General features: G+C 46.9%; 1 protein-coding gene across 5 annotated transcripts; it reads left to right on the forward strand.

Annotated features, from left to right (window-relative positions):
* Positions 1–58: 58 nt before the first annotated feature.
* On the forward strand, positions 59–23,888 carry Uros (uroporphyrinogen III synthase). Of its 5 annotated transcripts, none has more exons than XM_059265167.1 (11): positions 116–158; positions 7,872–7,947; positions 9,215–9,290; positions 9,499–9,582; positions 10,557–10,653; positions 11,766–11,840; positions 13,130–13,204; positions 19,394–19,474; positions 19,961–20,046; positions 21,031–21,129; positions 23,452–23,888. In XM_059265167.1, exons 2-11 carry the CDS (start codon positions 7,934–7,936, stop codon positions 23,587–23,589), a joined length of 825 nt encoding a protein of 274 aa, XP_059121150.1. In that variant the 5' UTR covers positions 116–158; positions 7,872–7,933; the 3' UTR covers positions 23,590–23,888. The 5 variants fall into 5 exon arrangements, with proteins under 5 accessions (XP_059121176.1, XP_059121150.1, XP_059121158.1 ...); XM_059265175.1 differs by having other exon boundaries at positions 157–268; XM_059265193.1 differs by lacking the exon at positions 7,872–7,947 and having other exon boundaries at positions 59–158.
* Positions 23,889–26,970: the final 3,082 nt, after the last annotated feature.

Below are 26,970 nucleotides of genomic sequence, written 5' to 3' on the forward strand. Positions count from 1 at the left end.
TTCTTTTCTTCCCTCCATCCTCCCGCCCCCCTCATTCTCCACAGATCTCCCCCTCTGTGCGCAGTGGTTTGGCCCATCCCGCTGCGCTCCTTCCGCCGGCGCCTAGTGGCCTGTGCGCGTGCGCAGCCAGATGTGGGCGGGCGGCCCAGGCGCCTGAGGTAAGAAGGCAGGGACCGCTGGCTGCTGGGTGAGGGGCGGCTCCCGGTTGTCAGTGCTCCGCAGCTCCGGCTGGAACCGGGAGATTCGGTCCTACCTCTTAGCCCGCGAGGTAGGTGTCGGGTCTAGGACACCGGCCTGCGGAGTTGCACGCAGGCCCTAGCGATCCGCGACACCGCGGGGAGGGGTCCCGGTGCAGCTGCCAACTAGGGGCCGGTCCCGCGCCATCTCCCTAACAAAGTTCCAAGTAGACAAGACTTTGCTGCCGCGGGCCCATGGTGTCGTTAAAAGAATTGTTTGAGCCGGGCGGTGGTGGCGCACGCCTTTAATCCCAGCACTCGGGAGGCAGAGCCAGGCGGATCTTTGTGAGTTCGAGGCCAGCCTGGGCTACAGAGTGAGCTCCAGGAAAGGCGCAAAGCTACACGGAGAGACCCTGTCTCGAAAAACCAAAAAAAAAAAAAAAAAGAATTGTTTGAAAAGAATAGAACAGGAGGAAGGGGATTCCGGCAAGTTATCGAGAGTTCTCCTCCTCTGCCACCACTTGTGCCTAAAGTTCTGGTCCAAAGTTTCAGATTTCAAGAGAAGCCAGATTTTTTGCAAGGAATATCCTGATGATTAAAACCTGTATCAGATAAAAGTCTACCAGTCAGGTTTATCCCAGAGTCTTGCACAGACTTGCAGCTCCTTGTAAAGGTTATTGAGAAAGATCATTAACTAGGGAAAACATTAACTTCCTGCCAATAAGCTCCGTGGTTCTCCTTTTTCTCTGTAAAATAACGTCAGCAAATGAGGTGTTTGATTCCCAAACCAGAATGAGCTGCCCTGGAAGTAAGGAAGCCTTTGCCAGAGAAATTTAGAAATGTGAATAACCCCAATGATCCGTCATCAGTAGGAGATAGTCAGGATACAAAGGCCCCCATTAACCGAGAGTCCCCATGATGGTATCCTGTGAGATCCAGGTGTCCCGGGAGTTTCTTATCTACCAGGTTATATCATGGACAGTAATGACACCAGGATTCCACCTCTGATAGAGTAACTTAAAATGACTGCCTTGGGTTTTGTAATTGTCCAAAAAAACATGTTCCTGTAATGCATACCTATCACAAGGCTAATAATAGAAAAAACAATTTAAAGTGTGTCAATAGTATTGCACTGAGACTCAAGAACAATTTCCCCCCAATGCATTATGGGTTTTTTTTTTCTGTCATGGTAAAATATGCATAACAAATTTAACATTTAAATGCATGGTTCTTGGCTTAAGTTTAACCAAACTGTTTCATTGCCATTACCACTATTAAACAGTTCCCCAGTATCAGGCTTCAAGATGGCTTAGTGAGTGAAATGCTGGATGTACCAGCATTTCCCAGCACCCACATGCTGGGAAATATAACCCCAGCACTGAGTAACGGGTAGGATGGAGACAGGTGGATCCAGGACTCACTGGCCAACTAATCTAACCAATCAGTGGTTTTCGGGTTCAAGAGAGACCTCTTCTCAAAATATGAGCTTAAGAGTGATAGAGGACAATGCTCATCAACAGGTACACATCCCCACACAGAAAAACACAGTTCCCCAGTATCACTTTCCACAGCCCCCTGGCAGTTACCTCCTACTTCATCTGTATGAATTTGACGAAGGACTTTAATTGGAATCGCAGTACTCATGCATTACAATTTCTTACCTAAGGCTGAACAGCCCCATTGTACACCTGGTCTTCATTTTCAGCTATGTTTGTGGACACTAGATTTGCTCATACTATTAGACAGTGCTGCCATGGACATAAGTGTACAAAATACCTCACTCAAGTCTCTGCTTCTGTTTTTTCTGTGATCTGTGCCTAGAAGTGCAATAGCATAATCATTCAATTAATTCTATTTTTAATTTTCTGAATAATTGCATTTTTTTAATTTTGCAAATTTTCCTCCAGGATCTTGTATTGCTTTACAAGGTGGAAAAAAAAGAAAGGCTTCTCCTTGTGCCCTCAGATTAGTTCTTTTTTTTTTTTTTTTTTTGGTTTTTCGAGACAGGGTTTCTCTGTGTAGCTTTGCGCCTTTCCTGGAACTCATTTGGTAGCCCAGGCTGGCCTCGAACTCACAGAGATCCGCCTGGCTCTGCCTCCCGAGTGCTGGGATTAAAGGTGTACGCCACCACCGCCCGGCCTCAGATTAGTTCTTAATCTGGAGCTTGTGGTCAGAGTATGCATTAGAATAGCACCTGTAACCAGATGGCCTACCTCTGCTTTACTGACTGCAGGGAATGTAGGAAGTGGATTGACAACTTCTGGCTCACTTGTTCCTCTTTAATACAGGATTTGTCTTAAAGGTCAGCTGGTAGCTAGTGGTTAGGTGGATGAGCCCTGGGCTTCAGATCTGGATTCTGGTTGTATCGCTAACATTTATTCTGCTGACCTTGGGGAAATGAAGAGCCATGGTTTCCCTTCCTGTAAAATGAGGATAATAGCTGCTTTGCAGGCTTAAGTGAGGACTGTAAAATGCTTAGTCCACTGTGACAATTTGATCTGTCAATTTGACTGGATTGTGAGATACCCAAATAGCTGCTCTTCTCCATGTCTAGTGCTCAGCAAGTTTTGTGAACAAGCATTCTCTGAAATAAAGGGTTTGCTGAGCCATATGCGTGCTAGCCAGAAAAGGACCAGGTCCCAGGACACGTTCTGTAATTACCAGCAACAAGACAGCTAAGAGCATTTTTATAATGAAAATCTGAGAAAGGAAAGCATATTGTTTACATAGAACTAGCATTGGCTATGAATAATAGGCGTAGGATAATGACGTCATGACGTGGGAACGTTTGTGCGTGGAGGGCAATGTGTAATAGGTGCTTGCTGCTTCTGGATTCCAGGTTAAGATTAGTCCAGAAAGTTTATGGGTAAATTGGAGCTGGTGGCCTTTCAGACATTGGCTTTTTTTTTTAAAGGCCAATTTATTTTATTTTTATTTTATGTAATTAGAAGCATACACCATCTGCATGCAGTACATGTAGTGCCTGAGGAGGCCAGACAAGGGCTTCAGCCACTGGAACTGAACTTATAGGTGACTGTAAACCACGTGGGTGCTGGAAACTGAACCTGGGTCCTGTGCAAGAACAACAAGTGCTTTTAACCACCAAGCCATCTCTCCAGCCCCAGATACTGGCTTTCTGAAGGTTTCCTTCCTAGCAGTATTTGTTCACGCTGTAGAAAAACACTTTAAATTTACCCAGCATCTTTGAAACTGGGGAAGTGATTGCATTTCCTTAAAGAGAAAGGAAACGAGCTCCTAGGAATAAGGCCATTCACTGGTTTAAAAGAAATCCACCAGGGCAGGCTCCAAAGCTACACAGAGAAGCCCTGTCTCAAAAAAACCAAAAGAAAAAGGAAAAGAAAAGAAAAAGAAATCCAAAGCTCTCTTTGACCTTTATTCTTGAGCCAAACCTGTTCTTTCATGGAGACACCTGGATTTCCTCCTGACACTTGAACATCTCTCCTTAGTGTCATTCAGGTAGTAGTCAGGGGTCAAATCCAGGACCTGATGCTTGCTAGGCAGAGCTTCATCTGTTCCTCTGGCCTCTGCTATTGTCATTCAGATGCCACCTCCCCAGAACAGTCTCCCTGGTACCTGGAGAGGTAACTCATAGCTATCAGAACCCTACTTACTATATCATCACCTCACAGCACTTGCTAGTACCTGAAATTATCACTCAACCTCAAGAAAATCCTGTAGACCTGACTCATGAAGCGTGCAGGCCCAGGGGATTAGGCTGTACTGCTTGACAACAAACTAGAAAGACAAGTGAGAAGTTGACTTTGTTTTTTTAAGCATTACTAAAATGTCCTCTGTAGAACTATGACAGGCACATAAGCAGGTTGAAGAGCACCGCAAGGCCACACGATCATCATGTTTTGGCTTTTTAATGTCTACTCTTGTTGCTTACATTGTGGACTTCTGAAGAATTCATTCTTCAGCAGAAAACTCTAGATTTTACTTGCCACTAAATTTCATACCAGATTCCTGGAGCTCTCAGTGGAAGGTGCATTAGAACCTAAGCCAAGAAACAGCTAAGAAGAGATATAATTAGGAGATATATTAGGAGAAATTGACTTGTGTTATGTGAACCCATGAGCATCTGTTAAAGGATCTCAATAATTTATTTTTATTTTTTTTATTTATTTTTATTTTTTGGTTTTTCGAGACAGGGTTTCTCTGTATAGCTTTGCGCCTTTTCCTGGATCTCGCTCTGTAGACCAGGCTGGCCTTGAACTCACAAAGATCCACCTGCCTCTGCCTCCTGAGTGCTGGGATTAAAGGCGTGCGCCACCACCGCCCGGCAAGAATTTATTAAGGTATAAAATGGGGATAATACATTCACTGATACAGAACAAAGTAGACACCACTGTTTATCCTGCTGTCCTTGTTCTCCAGGGGCAATGGGAACCAACCATCCTGCTCCATCCCCCCCAAGAGAGAGTGCATGAGCCCTGCTCTTCTGCTGTAAAACAGGCAAGGCCATGCCCTAGGGCTTTCTACCTCAAAGCCATTGGCTAAAAGGAATGAATTACCACAACACTTCCCCTTTTTTGTCTAAATAAAAGGGTTCTAATCCTAACATAAAGCTATATGCAATAAGAACAATTATGAAGTATTGTCCAGAAGAAAGAAAAGGTAATGACATAAACAAAAATGGAACTACAACCAAGAACAACATCAAGCAAAAAAACACATACTCAATGTCCAGACCATAGGTAATTGGCAAATTACAGAGATTACGCCAATAGCTGTTCTATCCTGAAGAATCTACTAAATCTTGTACCTGAAATGTGCTTAGCTAAAATATGAGAGGATTGTAACTGTAACTATCTAGTCTTCAACCCCATCAAAGACCTGAGAAGGAAAATAATAATACCTAAGTAAACAGGCAGTGCAAGCAGGCAACTTCCAAAAATGCAAGAAATGACAGAAACAGCTGGCTGCTTGGACAGTCACCCAGTGTTTCTCTACAACGTTGGGGCATGCTACTTTGGCTATAGGCCTAGAATATCTGACAGACCATTTTCAGAAGCAGGAAAATTTAAAAGACTGTCCTACCCTGTCTTGGCAAGGTTCAACAGTTGCTTTTCCTTATGTCCTGCTTATCCAGACTGGACAGCATGCTTACTGTCAGCAGTTGAGGCAAGGGCAGTTCTTTGCCCAACAGGCCAGTTTTGCCAAGAAGAAGACAAACTCCATATGGAGTGTCTTTGACGCTCATCATCTTCTCAGGAGTAGATTGGCACTGCCAGGAGCAATTGTGTCTCATGTCAACCGTTATTATGGCAAAAGTTTTTAAAACATTTAAATGCCATATCTCTAGATCTTTGAAGTGTTTAAAAATTACCTATCCATCTGAAATATGTCTCTGTATGTCTAAAAAACCTAACTGTTATGACTATAAGTATGACAAGCATGGGTGACTATTAACCTGTTAAAGACTAAGGCTTTACATTATAAAAATCAACAATCTGTAAACAGATGTACAATATAAGGACAATGGCCTTGAATTTGTGACAATATACAAAAATATCTTAATCAGAGGTAGAAATGTATAGTGCAATATGACAAAAATATCCTTAATTTGTATCAATATACAAAATACCCTAAGCTGAAGTAGAACATGCATACAGTATGACAAATATAATTTTGAATTTGTATCAATATACAAATTATCTTAGACAGGAATAGAAAAATAACTTTGAATTTGTATCGATATACCAGAATCTATGCCAATGCAAATTATCTAAAACTGATAGATGCTTTTTTGATTTATAAGTAGATATAATAATCTACCTTCTTATCCTACCTACCCCCCTTTTTCTATTCTAAATGAGATTCTATCTAAGTATAATCTTTATTGTTCCACCCCCAACCCTAGAACAAATTATAACCAACCCCTAACAGATGACAATTATCCATAACCCTGAGAAAACGAAAACCTGTTGGGGGAAGGGAGTATCTCCCTGTTGTCTAGGGGTGATGGTATCTCTGTGAGATCCTGTGAAAAACTAAAACAATGATTAAGCCTCATGAGGACTAGCTGTAACATTTGTAGCCAGTCTCAGTAATGGGTAAAGTTTATGTGAAGTTCTGGCTACAGTGGTGTAAGATGGTGGACCATTTCAGCTAGTCATCTCATATAGTATAACTGTGAGGCTGGCAAGGCAAACCAATAAGAAGGGCAGGCCAATGGGACATGCAGGCTGGGGCGCTGTTCAAGCCAAAGCTGGTCTAGAGGTAGAATCTTCCTGTTTTGGAGGGCCCCCATGCTGCTCTTAGTAATACCTGTGGACTGATTGAGTCAGGCTCCCTAAAGTTATCTGGGGTGATCTTTCTTCCTAAAAGTCCATCAGGAAAAGAAAAAAAAAATGTTAAGCCTGGCAGTGGTGGTGCATGCCTTAAATCACAGTACACGGGAGGCAGAGGCAGGTGGATCTCAGAGTTTGAGGCCAGCCTGGTCTACAGAGTGAGTTCCAGGACAGCCAAGGCCACACAGAGAAACCCTGTCTCAAAAAACCAAAAAGGAGCCAGGCAGTGGTGGCACACACCTTTAATCCCAGCACTCAGGAGGCTGAGGCAGGTAGATCTCTGCGAGTTTGAAGCCAGCTCAGTCTACAGAGTCAGTTCTAGGACAGGCTCCAAAGCTACACAGAGAAACCCTGTCTTGAAAAAAAAAAGGTCCATGAATACCATCAGTTAGTGGACTTGGTCAGTCTCTAAACACCTTATTAACAGCACTTTGGTCACCATTTGTAAATAAGTGGAAACTGGATGTTGAGTGGTTTTCCAAAGCTGTGACTTGAAGACACAAGATAACAACTTAGAGGAAGCAATCATTCCTTTTGGCTCATGGTTTCAGAGGGTAGACTGTTATGTGGCTAAGGCTTGGTACTGTACAGCAGGAAGTATGGGCGTTCTCCTCTGCCTCTTATTCCATCCAGACCTCTACTTTATAGGTCTGCGCTCAGAGGCAGGTCTTCCCCTTTAATCCTCTCTGGAAACACCCTCATAGACACACCTGGGGAGTGTGCTTTACAAATCCCTTGACCTCTTTTCAGTTGAATCAAGTAGTACATGCCTATAATCCTAGCACTTTGAAGGCTTAAATTCAAGGCCAACCTGGGCCATATAGTTCCAGACAGCCTGAGCTATCTACTACAGTGTGGTATCTTATCTTCAAAAAACAAATCAAGACACAGAGTAAAATAAAAGTAAGATTTACTATCCTAAGCTGGGAAAACTGAAATGACAAAAAGACATGACCACCACAGAGGTGAAGTGTCCTAATTTCTGGCTGAGACACTTTGAGAACCCCAGGAAGTGATAGAAACCATATCATCTGTTTTTTTCTCCCTTGCCCATTTCTCTGACACCTGGACAGCAGCAACAAGTAGCCCATTCTTTTATAACTCTTATCCCTTAGCTGGATTTGGCTACTTAGATGTAGAGCAGCTCAGTTTGAGCCAGATTTCCTAGTGTTTCATGTTCCCCAGCCGTCAGTGTAATCAGTAACGTGAATCACGGCTCCCAAAGCTCACTCATTTCCAGTGCCCAGTGTGTTCTCTTGGTGGGTCTGATGCTGTCTATGGTGCGATGGTCCTCCTCTCAGCCAGATTTATTCCGCAGGTATTGCCTGCTATTTATTGTGAGACCTTTGAGTGATTTTTTTAATGTCTCCCATATAACCAGGAATATAATGCTCATAACACTTTTGGATAATAAGGGAAAGTAAAAGAAGAAAAATCATACTAATGCCTATTCAGAAGTAAGTACTATTAATGTTTGGGTGTGTATGCTCTCATGTATTTGTACATAAAACCATACTACTTATCTAACTGTTCTTGCATGTTTTGCTTAACATGTTTGATTAGATAACCCATGTAATTAGCTTATTTGTCAATATTTAATGATTTTCAAAAAAATAAAAATTAAAAAAAATATTTAATGATTTTCTAAAACCTGCATCATAGTTTACTTAACCAGCCTCTCATTGGATGCTTATATTGTTTCCAGTTACTGGAAATTATACAGATGACCAAGAAGGTTTTTTGTTTGTTTGTTTTGTTTTTGTTTTTGTTTTTTTTGTTTTTTGTTTTTCGTTTTTTTGGAGACAGAGTCTCGCTGTGTAGCCCTTGCTAGCCTGAAACTTGCTATGTAGACCTCGGTGGCCTCAGCTCACCTACCTGTGCCTCCCAAGGGCTGGGATTAAAAGCATATGCCACCACATCCAGCATGGAATGGGATTATTTATTTATTTATTTATTTATTTATTTATTTTTGAGACAGAATTTCTCTGTGTAGCCTGGCCTGGAACTCACTCAGTAGACCAGACTGGCCTCGAACTCACAGAGATCTGCCTCCTGAGTTCTAGGATTAAAGGCGTGCACCACCACCACCTGGCCTGGCTGTGCATGGTTTTGATTTTTGTCTTGTGTTCATTCTTAGAAGTGCAATTATAGGAAGAAAAGGTATGAATTATGTAAGATGGTACATCCTTATAGATGGTACATGTTGACAAGTTGTTTCCAGGTTGATAGATTATCTCAGGAAACTTGGTAACATTTAATAAACATTTAATAACATTTAATGGCTTGAGAGGTGGAAAGTCAGTGTACCTGAAGGGCTTATAAGCTACTTAGTTCATTTTGAAAAGGAAATCATTTATTTACCTCCTTACTCAGTTATTTATTTTCCTCCTTAAAATGAGATACTCATTTCTCTATTTGCTATTCTATTTGATACTCATTTCTCTCTCTGGTGGCCACAGTCTGGCTTAGTCACTTGATTTCACTAATGGCTGTCACTTGCCTTTCCAGGCAGTATCAACTGCTAACATGCTATCCTTTGGCCTTATCAGTGACAGGGGTCTTGAGCCCTTGCTAGCCTGAAAGACCACGCCTATTTAGCACCACAGGGGCGGTGGATGATTTCCTCATTCTTGTCCTCTGTCCCTTTCCAGCACTGCCTAGGAACGGTCTTTGAGATCTAATTAAGAGCGATTTCCTTGCTCTGTCCCTGTGTCTTTCATAAAGGCTGCCAAGCACAATGAAGGTTCTCTTACTGAAAGATGCTAAGGATGATGACAGTGGCCAGGATCCATATATCCAGGTAAGTGGCTGAGCCTTATTCCTTCGCCTCTAAACTAGAGCTTTCTTGCTAGTGGAGGTAGGGGTGAGAATGCTAAAACTCAGTGAACTTGATGCATAGCTAATGTGATGGCATGCTCCCTTATTTCCAGATAGCAGTTAATGTGATTTCATGACCTTATTTTCAAGACAGCTCTAGCCAACCAAGAATGCCATTCTTTCATTTGCAGGAACTAGGATTGTACGGACTGGAAGCTACGCTAATTCCTGTTCTGTCCTTTGAGTTTTTGTCTCTTCCCAGTTTGTCAGAAAAGGTAAGAGCCCCATGCTAGGGCTTGCCCTCCGTAGAATTCTTGGCAGCCCAAGCCACAAGAGTGCCAGCCTCATTTTACCACTAGACATGAACACAAGGGCAGTACACACTCACCTGGGTGCTGGAGACTCCCCATAGGCTTCTCTCCCTGAGCCCCTATCGGCTTCATCAGGAAGCTGTGGGCCCCGGAGATAAGGCCCTACCAGCATGGCTGTCAGAGTTAGGGCCTTTTTAGACCATCCCTGCCTGTGCACAGAAGCCTAGGGAGGTGTTTCTGAGTTTAGAGTGAACGTTGGTGTAGCAACTAAGCCAGGCACCTAGCCAGTAAGGAAGGCCAAATGCAAGCCCAGGGCTTCTGCCCACCACTTTGCTCTACTCAGTAGGCTTGGCGGCTACTGCAGGAGTCAGGCAGTGAAGCCTCCAAATCTTTCAGATTGATGGTGGCCTGAGGGTGTGCTGGGTGTGCACAATGCATGTTGGGTACCCAGTACTGTAAATAAACAGATTTGGTGTGGACACCTGGAGTAAAGTCAGGGGTATGCAGCAGCTCAGTGCCTGGCTCAGAGGTATTCAGCACAGTACTGTATTTGAACCCAGGCTTCAGCTGGGTTTACCTCCTTGATAGTCTAGCTGTGTTATGGATATAGGTCAGGTTTGCCTTCCTGCCTGCATCTTACTCCACTGACCCATCCCATGCTGGGTCAGGTTGCCCCTCTGCTCTGCTCATCTCCTGGGTTGCAGGTGTATGTCTCTGCCCAAGAAGGAGCTTCTGGAGGGAAGGGCTGTGACAATGAAGGGGCTCACCCAAAGCCCAGCATGGCTCCAGGCCCACAGTCCGTATGAGGCAGGTGTCAGGTGGGTGCAGGGAAGGCAGGGTAGGACTGGTTGCCCACTTCTTTGCAGATGCACTTGGACTCAGGCTCATAGCTCTTGGAGAGGCTGAGACTGAGCCAGCCTCTGTTGGTTTTGGTGCAGCTGTCTCATCCCGAAGGCTTTGGAGGACTCATTTTCACCAGCCCCAGGGCAGTGGAAGCAGTGAAGCTGTGTTTGGAGAAGGACAATAAAACTGAAGGTGAGGGTGGGTCTGCTCTGAATCCACCAGACTTATTTACTCTTCTTTCTTTTCTGAGTCACTGCAGTCCAGAGGTGGCTACATGCCCGAGTATCTGGGCATGCTGGCTTACAGGTGCCTCCCTGAGTCCCCACATAGACATGTTGAGAGGGTGCTCTCACTTCCCATTTATTCATTTGTTTTATTTCATCATTTTTATTATTATGTACTTACTTCTTTATTGGGTATATGCCATGATATGTGTGATCAGCGGACAATTGGTTCTCTCCTTTCACCCCGTGGGTCCCAGGGATCAAACTTAGATCGTCAGCCTTGATGGCAAACGCCTTTACCTGCTGAACTATCTCACAAGCCCTCGGTTGCCTTTTAAATGTTTACTTATGTGCTGTGCCAATTTCTTCCTCTGAAAGTAGGGTAAGTGACACTTCACTCAAGTGAGGAAATGCTTCATGGCCCTGCCAAAGTCCTTTTTGACATGGCCGCTCCTTGTTCTCCATTACAGCAGTATATAGTGACCCAACCCATTTCCTGACACCCAGGCTCCAGACTGAGTGCTAAATATAGTCCGGAGGCATGCACAGTACTGTGACCTCATTTACAGTTAAAACACAGGCATGGGGAGTTCTTCCAGTGACGGGAAGCAATTGGGAGATGGTTAGTGCTGGGGCTTGGGAGTCCTGCAGGCCTGGATTCATGCAGCCATACTGGCCACTGTGAGCTCCTTGACCTTTCTTCCCCTAGGTGACCTGACCTTGGAGAAAGCTCCATAACACCCAAACCATGGGGTTACTCTCCTACTAGCTGGAACAAGTCATGGCTGCTCTGTGCCAGTGTCTTGAGCCACAGGTTTTTGATGCACACTACATAGTCTGAGTCCCACAGCGGAGCATCCAGGACGTTGCCAGGGGCAGAGTGGTCAGTGAGGGAATGAGGATAGTGGTGCTGTCACTGTCATCTTCTTGCACAAGTGGCTGGCTTGCTTTGGAGACTGAGTGCTCAGTCTCCTGCTGAAGTGAAGGCCTGGGGCCTTAGAATGAAGAAGCAAGCTGTCTTAACAGCATCCAGATGGCCACTTTGTATGCATAGCTCATGTGTAACTCCATGTTTTGCAGACTGGGAAAAGTCTCTGAAAAACAGATGGAATGCCAAGTCTGTGTACGTGGTTGGAAGTGCCACTGCTTCTCTAGGTAAGGAGTTATGGGAAGATGATGGTTCGAATCCTAGGTGGGATGGATGAGATTTCATACTCAGACCACATCCAGCCTGGTACCTATGAGCTGCTTATTTCTGGAATTCTTCATTTAGTATTTTCAGGACATAGTTGGCCAAGGGTAGCCAAAGTGGAGGGAAATGAAATGGCAAAGCAGGGATGAGGGGGTCACACGTGCCTCCTGTATTGAGGGCTAGCCTTAGTAAGTCCTCCTGCCTCAGTTCAGTTCCTGGGGACTTCAGGCTTCCTGGCTCACTTGTCCCTGGTAGCCTGGGTCAGCAGCGCAGTGCAGGGACAGCTTTGGTGCTGAACAGAGTTTACACCTGCAGGAGGCTTTTTCCTCAGGCACAGTACATTTATAATGATTCATGAATGAAAAGCTGGTGGTGTTCCCACTGAAGCTGTCATTGGTGATAACATAGCCACCAGTTGTTTGGCTACCATACATCTTTCCTCTGGAAGGCACGTGTTCCTCTACGCAGGTAGCAGTGCTGAGTGGGCCCTACCTTCATTCACATCCTCTGCGGAGTAGCCACATGTTCCCTGTCTGGAGAAGGCAAGGAGTCTTCATCTGTCTGCTTCTTGTTCTCTTCAAGAAGGCTTGGCTGGGTGTGGTAGCGCATACCTTTAATCCCACCCAGCACCCGGGAGGCAGAGGCAGGAGGATCTCTGTGAGTTGGAGGCCAGCCTAGTCTATATAGAGAGCTCCAGGACTGCATTGAGAGAGCGGCTGGGACAGCACCCTCCCTAAGCTACCTGTGTCCATAGTGCTATGGGTCCTTGTCGGTGGTTATGAAACCTTTCCTCTGCCCCTCCATTCCAGTCTGGCCACATCAGCCCATTACCCCTTTCTGAATGGGAGCTGATCACATCTCCCTATGAAGTGAGGGCTCTTTAAAGAGATGCTTGCAAAACTTAGTGGCTCCCGAATGCTCACCATCTCTTGACTGATAAGCAGATGCCAGCAGTTGGCCTCATTATCACATAAGCCTAAGACAGTTCTACAGGGCCTGTGGTTTTGGCTCATGTAGATAAGCTAAATGGGGTTCAAAGAAGCTAGTTAGGACAAAGACTCCTGTCTAGGGAAGGTGTGCCCAGGGCGCCCTCGTCTTGGAAACGATAGCCATGGTCTTTCTACTTGGCTTCCAGAGGACATGTCTCCATGAGTGGGAAAACAGTGCCTGTACATTTGCAGTTTAAAAGTAATGTAGGAACAAAAGGGTTTCCGTAACTGCCAAAGGAATTCACCTCTTCATCATTTTCCAGTGAATAAAATCGGCCTGGATGCAAAAGGAGCACACAGTGGAAATGCAGAAAAGCTTGCTGAATATATTTGCTCCAGTAAGTGAAGACCGCCTCACATGAAACCCACCCTCCCTCACAAAACATGCTCCCAGGCAAAGAACTGGCTCCCCATAAGGTTGTCTTTGGTCAGCACATGGACCAGCCCTAGGGCTGTTTGGACTTAGGTGGTGATTTGCCTTAAGCTAATTATAGGAATGAGGGCTGGAAGATTGAGAATGCCCGCCTCTGTGCTGTGTTTCCTGTCCTCTTCCTGTGTGTCAAATCCTGCTGCAGACACTGGTCCTTGCAGCAGCTGTGTCACCCAGCCCCAGGACTCAAGTAGAATCCTCTTGTTCTATGTCAGGGGAGGGAATCTGGACCTGCTCTCAAGGTCAGCCAGCCGGGCGTTGATGGTTTTGCAGGCAGATCTCTGTCAGAGCTACCAGACTCTATAGTTGAAATAGGAGAACATCTGGGGAAAATGTAAACCCTGGGTCTTGGCTCTGACCGGGTCTGTAATGTGCTGACCCCTCTTGAGAAATTGCTTTGGGATCTGCTGGGCTGGGAGGCGGGCAGGATGGAGTGCTGACATGGCTTTGGCTTTCCTCAAAGGTTGTAGGAACTGGGCAAAGAACCTTCAGTAGATCTTATGGCTTCTCAAACAATAATGGATGAAACAAACTACGTTAGTTAAAATCTATGCCTTCAGGAAGTCGTATTGGCTTTTGTGATCTGTAAACTTGCATGCAAAAGTCTTCTGAGGTTCTCATGCCATAAGCTACTCCCATTGCCAAGAGGTTCTCTAGCTTTTACATGTTAGTGTTCTCCAGAAGCTGCTCCTAAAATCCTGAACTTTCGACTAAGGCTCCCTAGATCCAGACAGACCCTGGGCAGAGCCACCTGTAAATTTCAGCAGCAAGCAAGGGATGGCAGAGGCCCTCCCCAAGTTGCCAATTCTCTACTTTTTTTCAGTATGGAAACAGACATCTGTCTTGGTTAGGTTTGACTGTTAACTTGACGTAGCCTAGAGTGACATGAGGAATCTCAATTGAGGAATTACTCAGATCAGACTGGACTGTGGACATGGCTTTGGAGTTTGTCCTGATTGATAACTGATGTAGGAGGGTTCTGCCCACTGTGGGTGGCACCATTCCCTGGGCAGGTAGTGCGGGGTTACACAAGAAAGCTAGCCAAGCCTAACTAAGCCTGTGAACCCGTCAGCAAGGAACTTTCCTCTGCAGTCAGTTTCTTGCTTCAAGGTCCTCTCTTCCTTCTCTCAATGATGGACTATAACCTGTCAGCTGAAATAAACCCCTTTCTCCCGAAGTTGTTTTGGTCAGAATGAATCTAGAAAATGAATCTAGAGCATCTTTCTATTTAAATTGTTTAACTGATACAAAAAAATTACATGTATTAGTGGCATATCAGTTTCTTTTAAAAACAATTTCAAAGCTGGGGGTATAATTGAGTGTCAGAGTACTTCTCTAGTATGCATGAAGTCCTGGGTTCATTCCCTAGCACTAAGTAAATAAATAAATAGGCATTTAACTACTTTTCGGTAACTAGACCTCAGCATTAACACTGAAAACTAATGTGAACAAGTGCTCAGTGTGCCTCAGAAGCCAGTCTTCACAGCCACCAGGGAAAGAGCCGTGTCTGGTGACAAATGTGCCGTCCAGGATGGCTGCTACAGTAATCCAGATTAAATACAATTCCACATTCAGTTCCTCAGATGCACGGGGCACATTTCATCAGTGACCCTGCATTGGACAATGAAACATTCCTGTCAACATTAGAAGTCCTTTTTTCATGTGCTATTATTGAGGCACTGGAGACCAAGGACTCAGGCTGTGAGGTAATGGCTAGAATTGAGAATTAAACCTGCAAATCCATTGATGTGTGTGGCCTATCACCTTCAGCAAACCTAACTAAACTCTGCTTTGTGTCCACTTGCCTTCAAGGAGCTGCTGGCTAGGTACCACCTAGATTCGGAGTGAGGGGACCCCACTGAAGTGAGAGTTCTAGGGTGCCTGAGCCTGGTGTGGCAGAGCTTTGGGGGCCTCCAGCTTGCAGTGCCTGACAGGGTCCCTTCTGATCACTCTTCTTCAAAGAGGGAGCTCTAGCCATGGGATGGTTTACCAAGTCTACATTCTCCTGAACCCCGTGTTCATTGGCTAAGGAGGCCTATTGGGCACCTGATGCTTGAATTGAACCTCTCTTTCCAACTTCTATACTCTCTGCCACTTCATAGAACACCAAGTCAGTTAAGTCTGCCTTAGCAGATCTTTAGCCAGACACCCAGGCCTGTTAGAGTATAGGGCTAGGGCCCTCCAGCCCTCCTGCCTACTGGGGGCTCCCAGTATAAGCTGGGCTTGGGAAGGCAAGTGACTAAAGTAGTGAAAAAGGGCAGCAAACAGTTGGTGTGGTGAGGCTGCTGTACCAAACGGGCTTTTCTTCACACCAACAGCCAACGGTCCAACTCCTCAGATTACCAGCTGGGAATCCCATAATGTAATTCAGTTCTGAATCAACCCAGAGTGCAGACCCACAGGAAAAGGCTCAATCCCACAAGACAGCCCAACTTTGATGTAAATATTGAGTGTCCAAGGGACTTACACTCTGTCCAACTGGGTTACAGATCTAGTTCCCACAGCCCCCCCTGAGGGTCAGTAACTTTGAAGAATGGCTTCTGGAACTCAGCAACACTCTGCCCGTGTTCACTGGTCTGTTATAAAGGGCATGATAGGGGTACAGGTGCCCAGCCAGATTTAGATGCATAGCGGGATCTGAAGCATAGCTGTACATAGCACTGAAGCCTGTCTTTTAAAAACGTAGACCTAAATATAAAGGACAGATCATGGTGTTCTCTTGGGATTGCCAGCATTTAGGAGAGATAATTGCCCATTCCATGAATGGGACATTTTGCATCCACCTGTCTCCAGGGCAAGTCTTGAGTGCTACTCAAATTCCATGCATCTGTTCTGGAAGGATACTCATTATAAGTCATGCTCATTATAAGGCCTAGGGCCACCAGGCTGGTTTCCTTGCTTTGTAAGCACAAGGCAGAGGGTCAGTGCCACTTGGGAGTTCCCACACTGCTTCAGCTGACTGGCCCAGGCTTGGCAGGCTGGATAGTAACATGCTGTGCCCTGTCTCTGGGGATTGGTCCTCTCCTACCTGTGAGTCCTAGGGTTCAAACTCAGATCATCAGGCTTAGATACAAATACCCTTACCCAGCCCTGTCGTCAGCCAGGGGATGCAGTCTTTGCAAAGCCATTGTTACTTCTAGCTTATCGCCACCTTGTCTGTAGGCCTAATAAACCTTCCATTTGCAATTAGAATATACAGATAAAGTCCTAGTTAACTGCTGCTAATAAGGACCTGTACCTGGGTTTTTAACCAAGAAGACATTAATGATTTTCCTTGATGTAAACTGCAGCCCACCCCCACCCAGGTTTCTTTGTTTTGTTTTGTTTTGTTTTTCAAGACAGGGTTTCTCTTTGTAGCCCTGGCTATCCTGGAACTCGCTTTGTAGACTAGGCTGGCCTCAAACTCACAGAGATCTCCTGCCTCTGCCTCCTGAGTGCCACCACCACCAGTCACAGTCCAATTTTAAAGTTACAAATGTACTTCCAGTGTGTGATACATAACAAGGCCAACTCCTAGCTATTGCTCATTATTTTACTTAACGATTATTTACTATGAGTCAGGCCTCATTGTGGGCACTTAAAGCTGTTATCACTCATTATAGACAACTGTCCTCCTCTCCCATCTCTCTCAGAATGAGAGAGTAACTACAAGGTAAGTGGTACAGAAGCAAAGATAGTCACATTTAAAGAGACAGAAGCCAAGGCAGACTGGACTGCCTTTCTTTGAAATGACCTAGATGTAGAGTTCCTGCTCCCATGCTCCAGTTAGCTTCAATGCCCTGATGATCTGCAGTTGAGGCCTGAGTTTACAACTCAGTTCTTCCCCACATCAGGGGATGCTCCTGTTTGCATCTCTCACTGTCTTGTGGAGACTGTTCCTCAGGCCCCTTCTCAGCAGCATTGTATCACTTGAACTTCAACAATGTCACTTGTCATCTGTGTTAGCCCACAGTGCCAGGCCACACCCTGTTACAGCAATGGAGAGCAGAGCCCTTGGGCTCCACAAGTCACCGTGCATGCGTGCATGCGTGGGTGGGTGGGTGGGTGGGTGGTGGTGGTGGTGGTGGTGGTGGTGGTGGTGGTTGCACCCATTGCATTGGCCTACGTAGGTTGAAAATCAGCCAGCTTTGCTATTGCACTGACCTAATCAGGTTGAAAATAAATCCACAGAAATTAAGTTTTTTTTTTAAAGAAGGGGGTTTGTTGTGGTGGTGTAGTTCCATTTTGTTCAATTTTGAGTCCAGATCTCAAAATTCTGCAGGCCAGGCTGACCTTGGTCTGCCTGTGCAGACCAGTCTGTTTTCAAACTTGTAGTGATCCTCCCGCCTCTGTCTCCTGCATGCCAGGATCATGGGCGTGAGCCACCACAGCCAGCTGGCTTTTTACTTAGGGCAGAGAGCTCTTAGGAAAGGCAGGTCATTAGAACTCTCTCAATAGAGTTCCATATGGACATACTCAACATTTCCTTCCTGGGAAGGCCGCTGATCTGGCCAACTATTCGTGTGTGAGCCCCACGTGCTTCCATGGCTGGTCTTGGCCAGACAAGCCTGTGTCCTCAGGAAGCCCTGCACCACTGCAGCCCAGCCTTAGAGATACAAGATGGAACTTGAGTCCTATGTTTCCCACCCATCTAGGAATAAGATAAATGAATGAAGAGATAAAGGGGAGGGGAGATTCTTGAATCATCTAGAAGCTCTTTTCATGCCTTTGGGGCAAGGCTTGCTGGAAAGTTGAACTGTTTGACTTCCCATAGATGCCCAAGGAAGAGCTCTAGCCCCTAGTTTCCTGCACCTTCAGGCCACAACATTCACAAAAAGACACAGGAGAGCCACCTAGGCCAGGGTGGAGAGCACAGCACCTGAACATGTCTTTACACATGGGTGCCTAGGAGTGGTACCTGCAGCACTTCACTGGAAAGAGAACTCAGCAGGCAGCTGTGATCTGTAGTTAATCATTTCCCAAGTCGTGTGCTCTTCTATGTTGGTACCAATATTTACAGAGCAGTTTAAATAAAACATCCACCAGCATGTCACTGTTGCTTGTACTTCAAACATAGTGGCCTACAGCCATTCCTGTCACTTAGCTACCGCTTCTCAGAGCCAGTGCTAGCTGGGGAGTTTTGTTTGATTCTTCCTCTGATCTCAGTCACCAGTGGAGTGTTCAGAGGGATCATCACAGTATAGGAAATATGTTATGTTTGTGCACGACCAGCACCCATTACATTTCTTGATCTGATATGGAAGAAATGGCTGGTTTTAGTAAAACACTTTGTGTTCACAGTTAAGGAACTGTGAATCCGGCAGTCCCTCGGTTTGTTTGGATGGTTTTATTGCAGCTTGCTGTTCTGTCAGTTGCGAAGTGTTCAGGGCCGAACATTGATTGCCTCTGGTCTTCACAGGTGGAGGTGGGTGGTGGGGCACAGTGAGATGCAGGGCCATTGGAGCAGCCTCCTGTCTTTTATGCCCTTTAGGCACTTGCTTAAGGGGCTACTGGCATGGCTGGGCAAATAGTAAGGGCAGGGAATTTGTCTTTGTTGGAGGTGGCTACAGAGCCACTTCAAAGTGCCAGTTCCTTACTACCTCGTGCATATGTGCCTGGCTCAGCCAGAACCCCCTCCAGAGCTAGGAAGTATGCCCAGTGCCAATACCAGCCGAGTCCTTACTTACTTTCTTACCTAGTTAAGTACAGAGTCTGCATTCCAAATAGGGACCATGAACCAGGGAGTCACGTCCTGACAGAGAGCTCAGGCAGCAAGTAGGAGAGCGGTGCCTTGTTTTTGTGGCTGAGTTTTCTAGGCTCTTTCTAGGTTCATGTTCCCTCTGGTTCTTCATGGAACCCTTCAAGGCCAGCACAGCGCAGCAGTTGCCCTTCCTGGCGACAGGTGCTGGAACTAAGATCTTAGAGCAAAGCTGGTCCTGGAGCCCCCAGCTTCACCCTCCTGGGAGTTGCCCTCCATGTGCCTCTGTGCACAATGTCACTCTGAGATTTTACAAAGGTTTTACGGTGTCTGGTGGTATGTTCACAGGGCTGTCTTCAGTATTACCTCTTCTCTTGAGATTTTACCAAGCTCTTACAGTGTCTGGTTGTGTCTTCACAGGGCCATCTTCAGAACTGCCTCTTCTCTTTCCCTGTGGAACTATCAAAGGAGATACTCTTCCAAAAATGCTCAAGGACAAAGGTGACTAGAATCAGCTAATGGCATCCCCAAAGATGAATGTCCTGAGGCCCAGGAGGCACACATGACCATGTACAGACAGAACTGGGATGCAGTTGGGTCTCCTGATGCTGAACCTTTTTTGAGAGCTGCCTCGGCCCTCACTTCCTGGTGGCATGTCTGTGGGATTCATGGAGCAGCCAGGATCAGAACTGTGTTGACAAACTCACACACACAGAACCAAAGGCATCTGTGGGTACCGATGAAGGCTGTGGTTTCTGGGACTTTCTCTGCTGACTCAGCCTTCCCGACTTGAGATTGATTCCACAGTGCTCTGCAGGCCACAGAGGGCTGGGCAGGGTCTTTTGCCCCCTTGTTGAGCTTCCCATTTCTGAGGAGTTGGTTCTCAGAGGTGTGTTGATGGTCCCCATCAGCTACACACTAGGGTGCAGATGCCCCATCCCATTCTCAGTACGATGAAGCCTGTCTCCTGGTTTTGATTGTGCACAGGGATCCCCATGGAAAGCATGCATGTCTATCAGACAATTCCACATCCTGGAATCCAAGGGAACCTGGAGAGCTACTATGAAAATCAGGTATGTAGGGTTTCCAGGGAGAGCAAGTCCTGGCAGGGCAGGCCCCAGGGGAGGAGGATGAGTTGGGGACATGAGATTGCAGGTGTTGATTCTTCTTGGGGTTCTATCATTCCCAGCCATGTGACTGCACAAGTGGCTTTTCTGGTGCTCCATTTGTGTATCTGTGATATGGGAATAGACCCATCCAGTGAAAGTGTTATAAAGATTAAAGAAGATAATTCATACAAAGCTGTTTGTGTAACATCTACCATGTACAAAGTCCTGAAATAGACTGTGGCCTTGTTACTGCCTTTGCTCTCCATTCTGTGAGGTAGAGGCTGAGCCAACACTGGAAAGCCCACTGTGGAGTCTGGATTGGGATTGGGAGACCTGGGGCAGGAGAATGCAGAGTGCTTCTTAAATTAATGGCTACCTCCATCATTGCCATTCAGAAGTCACATCCCTTTGCCCTCCTAGAACAGCTTCTGCATACCATGCCTGTTGTGGGGGTTCTGTTGGTCAGTCCAAGTGTAGAGGAACCATGCAGGCTGGCTGGTTGTTGTCTGCTCTGTCCCTAGAGGGTAGAAGTTAACAGAAGCCAACAAGAAGACTGTTAATTCCATGAGGGCTGTTTAACCCATGGGCTGGAGGTGTCTCCTCTGCTGAGACTGGGCTCCACAGAGTCGGTATCTTCTGGCCAAACAGACCGGGGGCTAGCAGAGCAACCAGTGGGAATTGCCAGCCTCTCCAACCTCAGCCTGCTATATAAACAAGTCCTTCAGACTATGCCTTGGTGGGCTGAGAATGCCACATAGCCAGGGATCGATCCTACTGATGCAGAACCCCACCCCCACTCTCCACTCCCCAACCCCCCCACCCCTACCCCTACCCCCCACCCCTCACCCCCCAGGGCTTCTGGCTTCTGGGCTTAAAGGGTTGATGTTGATAAGCTGAGGAATGTTGTCTAGGGGCAAAGGCTAGATCTCATCTTCTCCTTTCCCATAGGGTATCCCAGCCAGCATCACATTTTTCAGTCCCTCCGGCCTAAAATACAGCCTGGAGTATATTCAGGCGTTATCTGGTGGCAGCTTTGATCAGATCAAGGTATGGTATTCTATGGACTTCGGCCTTTTGCTCTCCACTATATCCTGGAATTTCCATGTTGAGTCAGATGCCCGTGAGGTGACTGGAGAGTCCGAGGGACCCTGCTACTTCTTTGCTGGTGCTCTGCATATGTTGCTGATCTCCTCTGAGCTGGTCATATTCAAATTTGGGGATATTATCCCCAAGTTTTTTGTCCTGTATAGCCAACTGTTTGGCCTTCCCTGCATGGCATTGTCCTCGGTTAGTGGAGGACTCAAGTGAGGCCCTTCTGGCAGGGTTTGGTGTGGGTGTTGGTGCCTTTCCCTCCTTTATTCCATCTTGAAATGGTTTTCTAGTAACACAACTCTTGTGGCACCTGCAACAGAAGTGCCCTTGACCAGACTCTGCAGGGGCTGAGGACAAGGTACAAAGTGTGGCCTAGAACCCAGGGACAGTAGGTCCCACTCCCTCCCCCACCCCAAGAGCTCACTTCAGTCAGGTGTTCCAACACGTTAGCTTATCACAGATGCATCTCACAGGTGTGTCCCACCTGAACATCAGACTTTTCCCAGTTTCAAGGTGGAATGTTAGGTGCAGAGCAGCTGTGCCCTGCCCTGGGTCACACAGCTGAAAAGGAAGAATCATGGTTGGAACCCAGAAAGGGGCATGCCAGGCTGTGGGGTGTGGTGATACATAGCCATGGTCCTGGCAGTTGCCGGGCAGTGGTCTCAGTTCTTGCAGTCCTAGCTTAGGCTAGTCTGGTTGTGGGCAACCAGCAGGATGAGGTAACTGTCCTCCTTTCAGGGGAAACTGAGCACAGAGATTCAACACCTTGTCAGCATCATATAGTACATTATTAGAAGGCAACCTTTAGAAGGGTTACCAGGGCAGGAAGGTGGCACCTGAGTCTGCAGCAGGATTGAAGAGAAACGGCCCATGGGTGCTCACCATGCTCACTGGCTGAGTGAGCACTTGGGCACAGGGAAAGAGTTAGCAGCAGTGCCAGTGCTGCTCATGGGTGTCTCTGTGGACCGGGGCAGCTGATGATGGGAGCATGCCTCAGAACTCACCTGGGCTGACCATGCTGGTCTACCTTGATAAGAACTCATGCCACTATAACCTTACTCTATCTTCATCCTAAGAATACTCAAGTCGGAGCAAAATGGATGCTTGGAATTTCAACTCAGGACTTTGTTGCCAGTACTGTCTAGACTCATGGAGCAGCTGGGGCATAGCAAATGTGCCCATCTTAAATCTCTCCCATTCCTTACTGTAACCCGTGGGTTCTTGCCATCCCCCAGTCATCATACTGCCACGGTTTAGTGTACAACACACCAGTAGTTAAAGATGCTGCTGGGACCCTGGGCTCTGCAGCTGCTAGGGAAGAAAGAGTTTCAGAGCTAACATTGATCACAACAACTGTGGGCCAATACAAATTCATGGGAGTCTTCCTTCATCACTGGGACTTAGTGCCAGCCCACATGGGTACTGTTGAGGTTGACAGAGGATAGAGTCCTGAGATCCATGAACTGGGCGGCTTAGCATCCTTGTTTCAGCTCTACCCCAGATTTGCACAGTGGCCTTCCTTCCTCCAGTTTGTGAGATCCAATGTGTATACAGTGCTATTTAAAATGCAAGGGCTCACAGAAGGTTAAGGGGTAACTTGTGACCTGTGCTTGCTGCTTATGGCTGACTTACATAGACTACCACAAAGGAGCCATGCCAGAGCAATGAGAAATTTATGGCACCTGCCACCAAATGAATGGGAGCCATTGCATTGTCTTTTTCTTTCCTGTCTTCTCACAGTGACCACATGGCCTGTGGGGTGACCATCTGTGCACCGAGAGGTCACACATCTGTCAGTGAGCATATGCCTGTGCCTAGCACTGAACACATAGTTCACCCTGACCACCTCATGTAATCCCCCAACAGTCCAGTGGACAGCCTGGTTAGAGATAAGAAGGTGGGGGCAGAACCCTGGCCTTCCAGCTTATGGCTGTTCTGTGTTCCTGGAGATCCAGACCCACCTTGGCACCCCTGCTCCCCACCTGCTCCCACCTAGAGCCCCTGAAATTGAAGCAGAAATGTCTGCAGCTGGACCCCTGAGAAAGATAGTGTCTACCCCAGGCTTTGTCCCCACACACCCAATCCTAAGGCTATGTGCACTTATGGCAGGAGACTTGTACAGACTCTGAAGCCAGCTTCAGATCAGGTGGCACTGTTGTTTATAGGAAACATCACGTAGGAATGACGTCCTAACGAAAAGTCTGTCCAGATGACGCTCTGCACACAGCCCTTGCTGTGGTTCTGAGACCGTGTCTCTTGTGTCTTGCCTCCTTGCAGTTTGTAGCCATTGGCCCCAGTACAACTCGTGCCATGGCTGCCAAGGGCCTGCCCGTGAGCTGCACAGCAGAGAGCCCTACACCACAAGCCCTGGCTGCAGGCATCAGCCAAGTGCTGCAGCCGAACAGCTACTGCTGAGGCTGGCCTGGGCCAGCTCCTTCCCTGTGCGTGGGACAGCCTGCCGCTACCTCGAGGATGGAGCCCAGAATCAGAGAGGAGCTCTGGAGAAGCTGCTTGTGAGCATGTCACTGTGAACATGTCATCGCTATGTGTGAAATACGAAAAAATAAGACTGAGCCAAGCTTGGTGGCACACTCATCATCCCAGCATTCAAGGGAATGGAGACAAGACAGTGGTGAGTTTAAGGCCAGCCAGGACTATACAGTGAGACACTGTCTCAAAAATCCAAATGAAAATAAACAGACCTGAAGTTCTGACTCCTTTGCTTTGGATAATTATGCTTCAAATATGAGGATTTTTTATCTCATTCTGAAATGTAACTGCAGCATATCCATTGGGCTAGCTGCTTTTGGAGAGGGGGAGAGAAGCAAGAAGAGGAGGAAGAGATAGAAAGAAATGTAGTGCCCTGCAGAAAGGTTATGAAAAATCTGTCCCCAAACTTTAGTTCTTCTAGGCCAGTGATTCTCAACATGTGGGTCAAGACCCCTTCAGAGGGGTCACATATCGGATATCCTGCATATCAGATATTTACTTTGCGATTCATATCTAGCAAAATTACAGTTATAAAGTAGCAATGAGAATAATTTTATGGTTGGGGGTCACCACAACATGAGGAACGATATTAAAGGGTCACAGCATTAGGAAGGCTGAGAACCACTGTACTAGGCAGTCCTGGTCTAGACTTGTGTTGCATTAAGAAAACCAGTCTGTGGGCTGGTGGTAGGGAAGATGGCTGTGCACTGGCAGAGCTGTCTTCACGGAAGGCCAGGTTGGAAGACATCTTCCCTGAGTGCACACCATGCCCAGCCTGGTGCAGTGAGTTTTACGCATGTGATCTGATCCCCAGAGCACCTCTGAAATCCCTGAGCCATCTCATGTCATCACCACAGTAGAGGAGGAAGGGTGTAGTGCCGTGGCTTAGTGCTGTGGTCTGGGCATGGTTGGAGTGTGTCCCTCAAAGTTTGTATGGTAGGATCTTGGTCCCCAGGTACTCATGGAATCTTTAAGAGGTTGGGCATAGGGCTGGCGAGTTGGTTCAGAGACTCAGTGGGGTAAAGGCCTTGATGTCAACCTTCATAAAAAATCTGGAATGAGATAACTGACTTCCATTGGGTCTCTATAAATAACAGTGGTGGCGCACGCCTTTAATCCCAGCACTCGGGAAGCAGAGGCAGGCGGATCTCTGTGAGTTCGAGGCCAGCCTGGTCTACAAAGTGAGTTCCAGGAAAGGCGCAAAACTACACAGAGAAACCCTGTCTTGAAAAAAATAAAACAAAACAAATATGTGTGTGTGTGTGTGTATGTGTGTGTGTGTGTGTGTGTGTGTGTGTGTGTGTGTTAAAGAATTTTTTTTTTAAAAAAAAGGCCTCATGCCAGAGAGGTGACTCAGTGGTTATGAGCATATACTACTCTTCCAGAGGACCAAGCTCAATTCCCAGGACCCATGTCAAGCAACTCACTGCTTGTAAACCCTAGCTCCGGGGAACCCACAGCTTCCTCTCTGGCTTTCACAGGCATCTACACTCACACTGTACCCCCTCTCCACACACACATACACATAATCTTGAGAAGAAAATAAATCTTGAAAGAGATGGGGCCTTATAGGAAGGCCTCGAGTCACTGGGGTGTGCCCTGGGAAGGGAACTGGGGAACTGTGGTCTCTGGCTTCCTACTTCAGTACAACCCGTATTCCTAAACATGTTCCCATCACTGCGGCTGGTTTCAAGGTGGCACTACTAACGGGGGGCCTTACAAGGATATGAGTGCCCTTTGGACTTTCAGGCCACACCAAGCTAAGCAGTAACTGAGAAGAGCTTCATACGTGGACAGGGCCTGCAGCACAGGTGCTGTGGTGAGCCCTGCTTGTTTGCATGGCATCAGAGCCTTGCACAGACTTTCTCATTTGAGAGTCACATCTCACTGTTAACGTTCAAACCCCCCATTCTCAAGGACCCTCTTCTGTGGAGGATGCCTATCCTTGAGGGAAGAGCAGGCACCTCAGTCAGTGATGAGGCTGGCAGCACCTTCACGTGCAGCCTTGGTGTCCTGAAAGCATGGCGTCAGATGTGCAGGAGCCTTGGGGCCAGGAGCTGTACCCACACACTGCCCTTTCTGGCAGGCACTATCAGATTACAGTGTCATCCCACCATGCAAGGAACAGGGAGTTTATGCAACAGTGGATCGGCCCTGTGGAGCTGAGGTGCAGCAGGAGAGGGCCCTGGACACAGGCTGCCATGTAAGCGGGGCCAGCTGGCCTCGATAGTCTGTTTTTAGACCCGCACCGTGCAAGCCTTGGCAACTTGAGTTCAGTTCTTGAAACATAACGGTGACAGAAGTGATCCCACGGAGTTGTCCTCTGATGTTCACACCCACACCCACACCCCGAACACATTATATACAAGTGGACACACACACACTAGAAAGGTTTGTTTCATTTCTGTACTTTTGGCTAAGGTGAGGCTGTGAGAACAAAACTTTAAAATTACATACAATTAAAATGTCCATAGAAACACCTTGTTTGGTGGAATACTACACCACAGGAGCATGTTTTCTCTCAGTACACTCAGTGAACAGATTTCTATTCCATTTTTAAAAATAATTTATGGGTTTTTTTAAGACAGGGTTTCTCTGTGTAGCTTTGGAGCCTATCCTGGAACTCACTCTGTAGCCCAGGCTGGCCTTGAACTCACAGAGATCCACCTGCCTCTGCCTCCCAAGTGCTGTGCTTAAAGGTATGTGCCACCACTGCCTGGCTAATATAATTTATGTTTTATGTGCATTGGTGTTTTGCCTGCATGCATGTCTGTGTGAGGTGTCAGATTCCCTGGAACTGGAGCTACAGACAGCTATGCGCTGCTTTGTGGGTGCTGGGAATTGAACCCAGGTCTTCTGGAAGAGTAGACAGCGCTCTTAACCACTGAGCCATCTCTCCAGCCTCTATACCATTCCCTTTCTTCCAGTGTTTCCAAGGCTGGAGGCTGTTAACATGGGTCTCCAGGTCTCCTAGTGACCACAGATGCACACGGTGCAGGAGTCACCTGTGAACCTTCTGACAGTGGTCACCTTAGAGCAGAATGTAGTGAAAGGGCAGGTACGTCCTCTCCAAAAGACAGCAGGCTGGGTATGGCAGCATCTTCAGAAGTCACCATTTCAGGGCTCTAGAATAGGCTCAACACCTGACAATGAGAGGCATTCACTGTCGGATGCTGGACTGTCCATGGCAGGTGCCGAGGGAGGAGGAAGGAGAGAAAGCAGCTGAAAAGAAAGAAGAGATGGGTGGAAAGGGGTTCCACTGCTCCTAGGGAAGCTGGAGGAGAGACAGACACACTGACAGGCAGC

Source organism: Peromyscus eremicus, chromosome 1 (genome assembly GCF_949786415.1).
Source record: "Peromyscus eremicus chromosome 1, PerEre_H2_v1, whole genome shotgun sequence".
In the NCBI taxonomy this organism is placed as follows: domain Eukaryota; kingdom Metazoa; phylum Chordata; class Mammalia; order Rodentia; family Cricetidae; genus Peromyscus; species Peromyscus eremicus.

Bases quoted from the DNA above. Each gene is read 5' to 3' on its own strand.
- Uros (XM_059265167.1), top strand. The intron at 10,654-11,765 runs GTGAGGGTGGGT...CATGTTTTGCAG, and splicing joins GAAGGACAATAAAACTGAAG to ACTGGGAAAAGTCTCTGAAA. The intron at 13,205-19,393 runs GTAAGTGAAGAC...GTGTCTTCACAG, and splicing joins TGCTGAATATATTTGCTCCA to GGCCATCTTCAGAACTGCCT.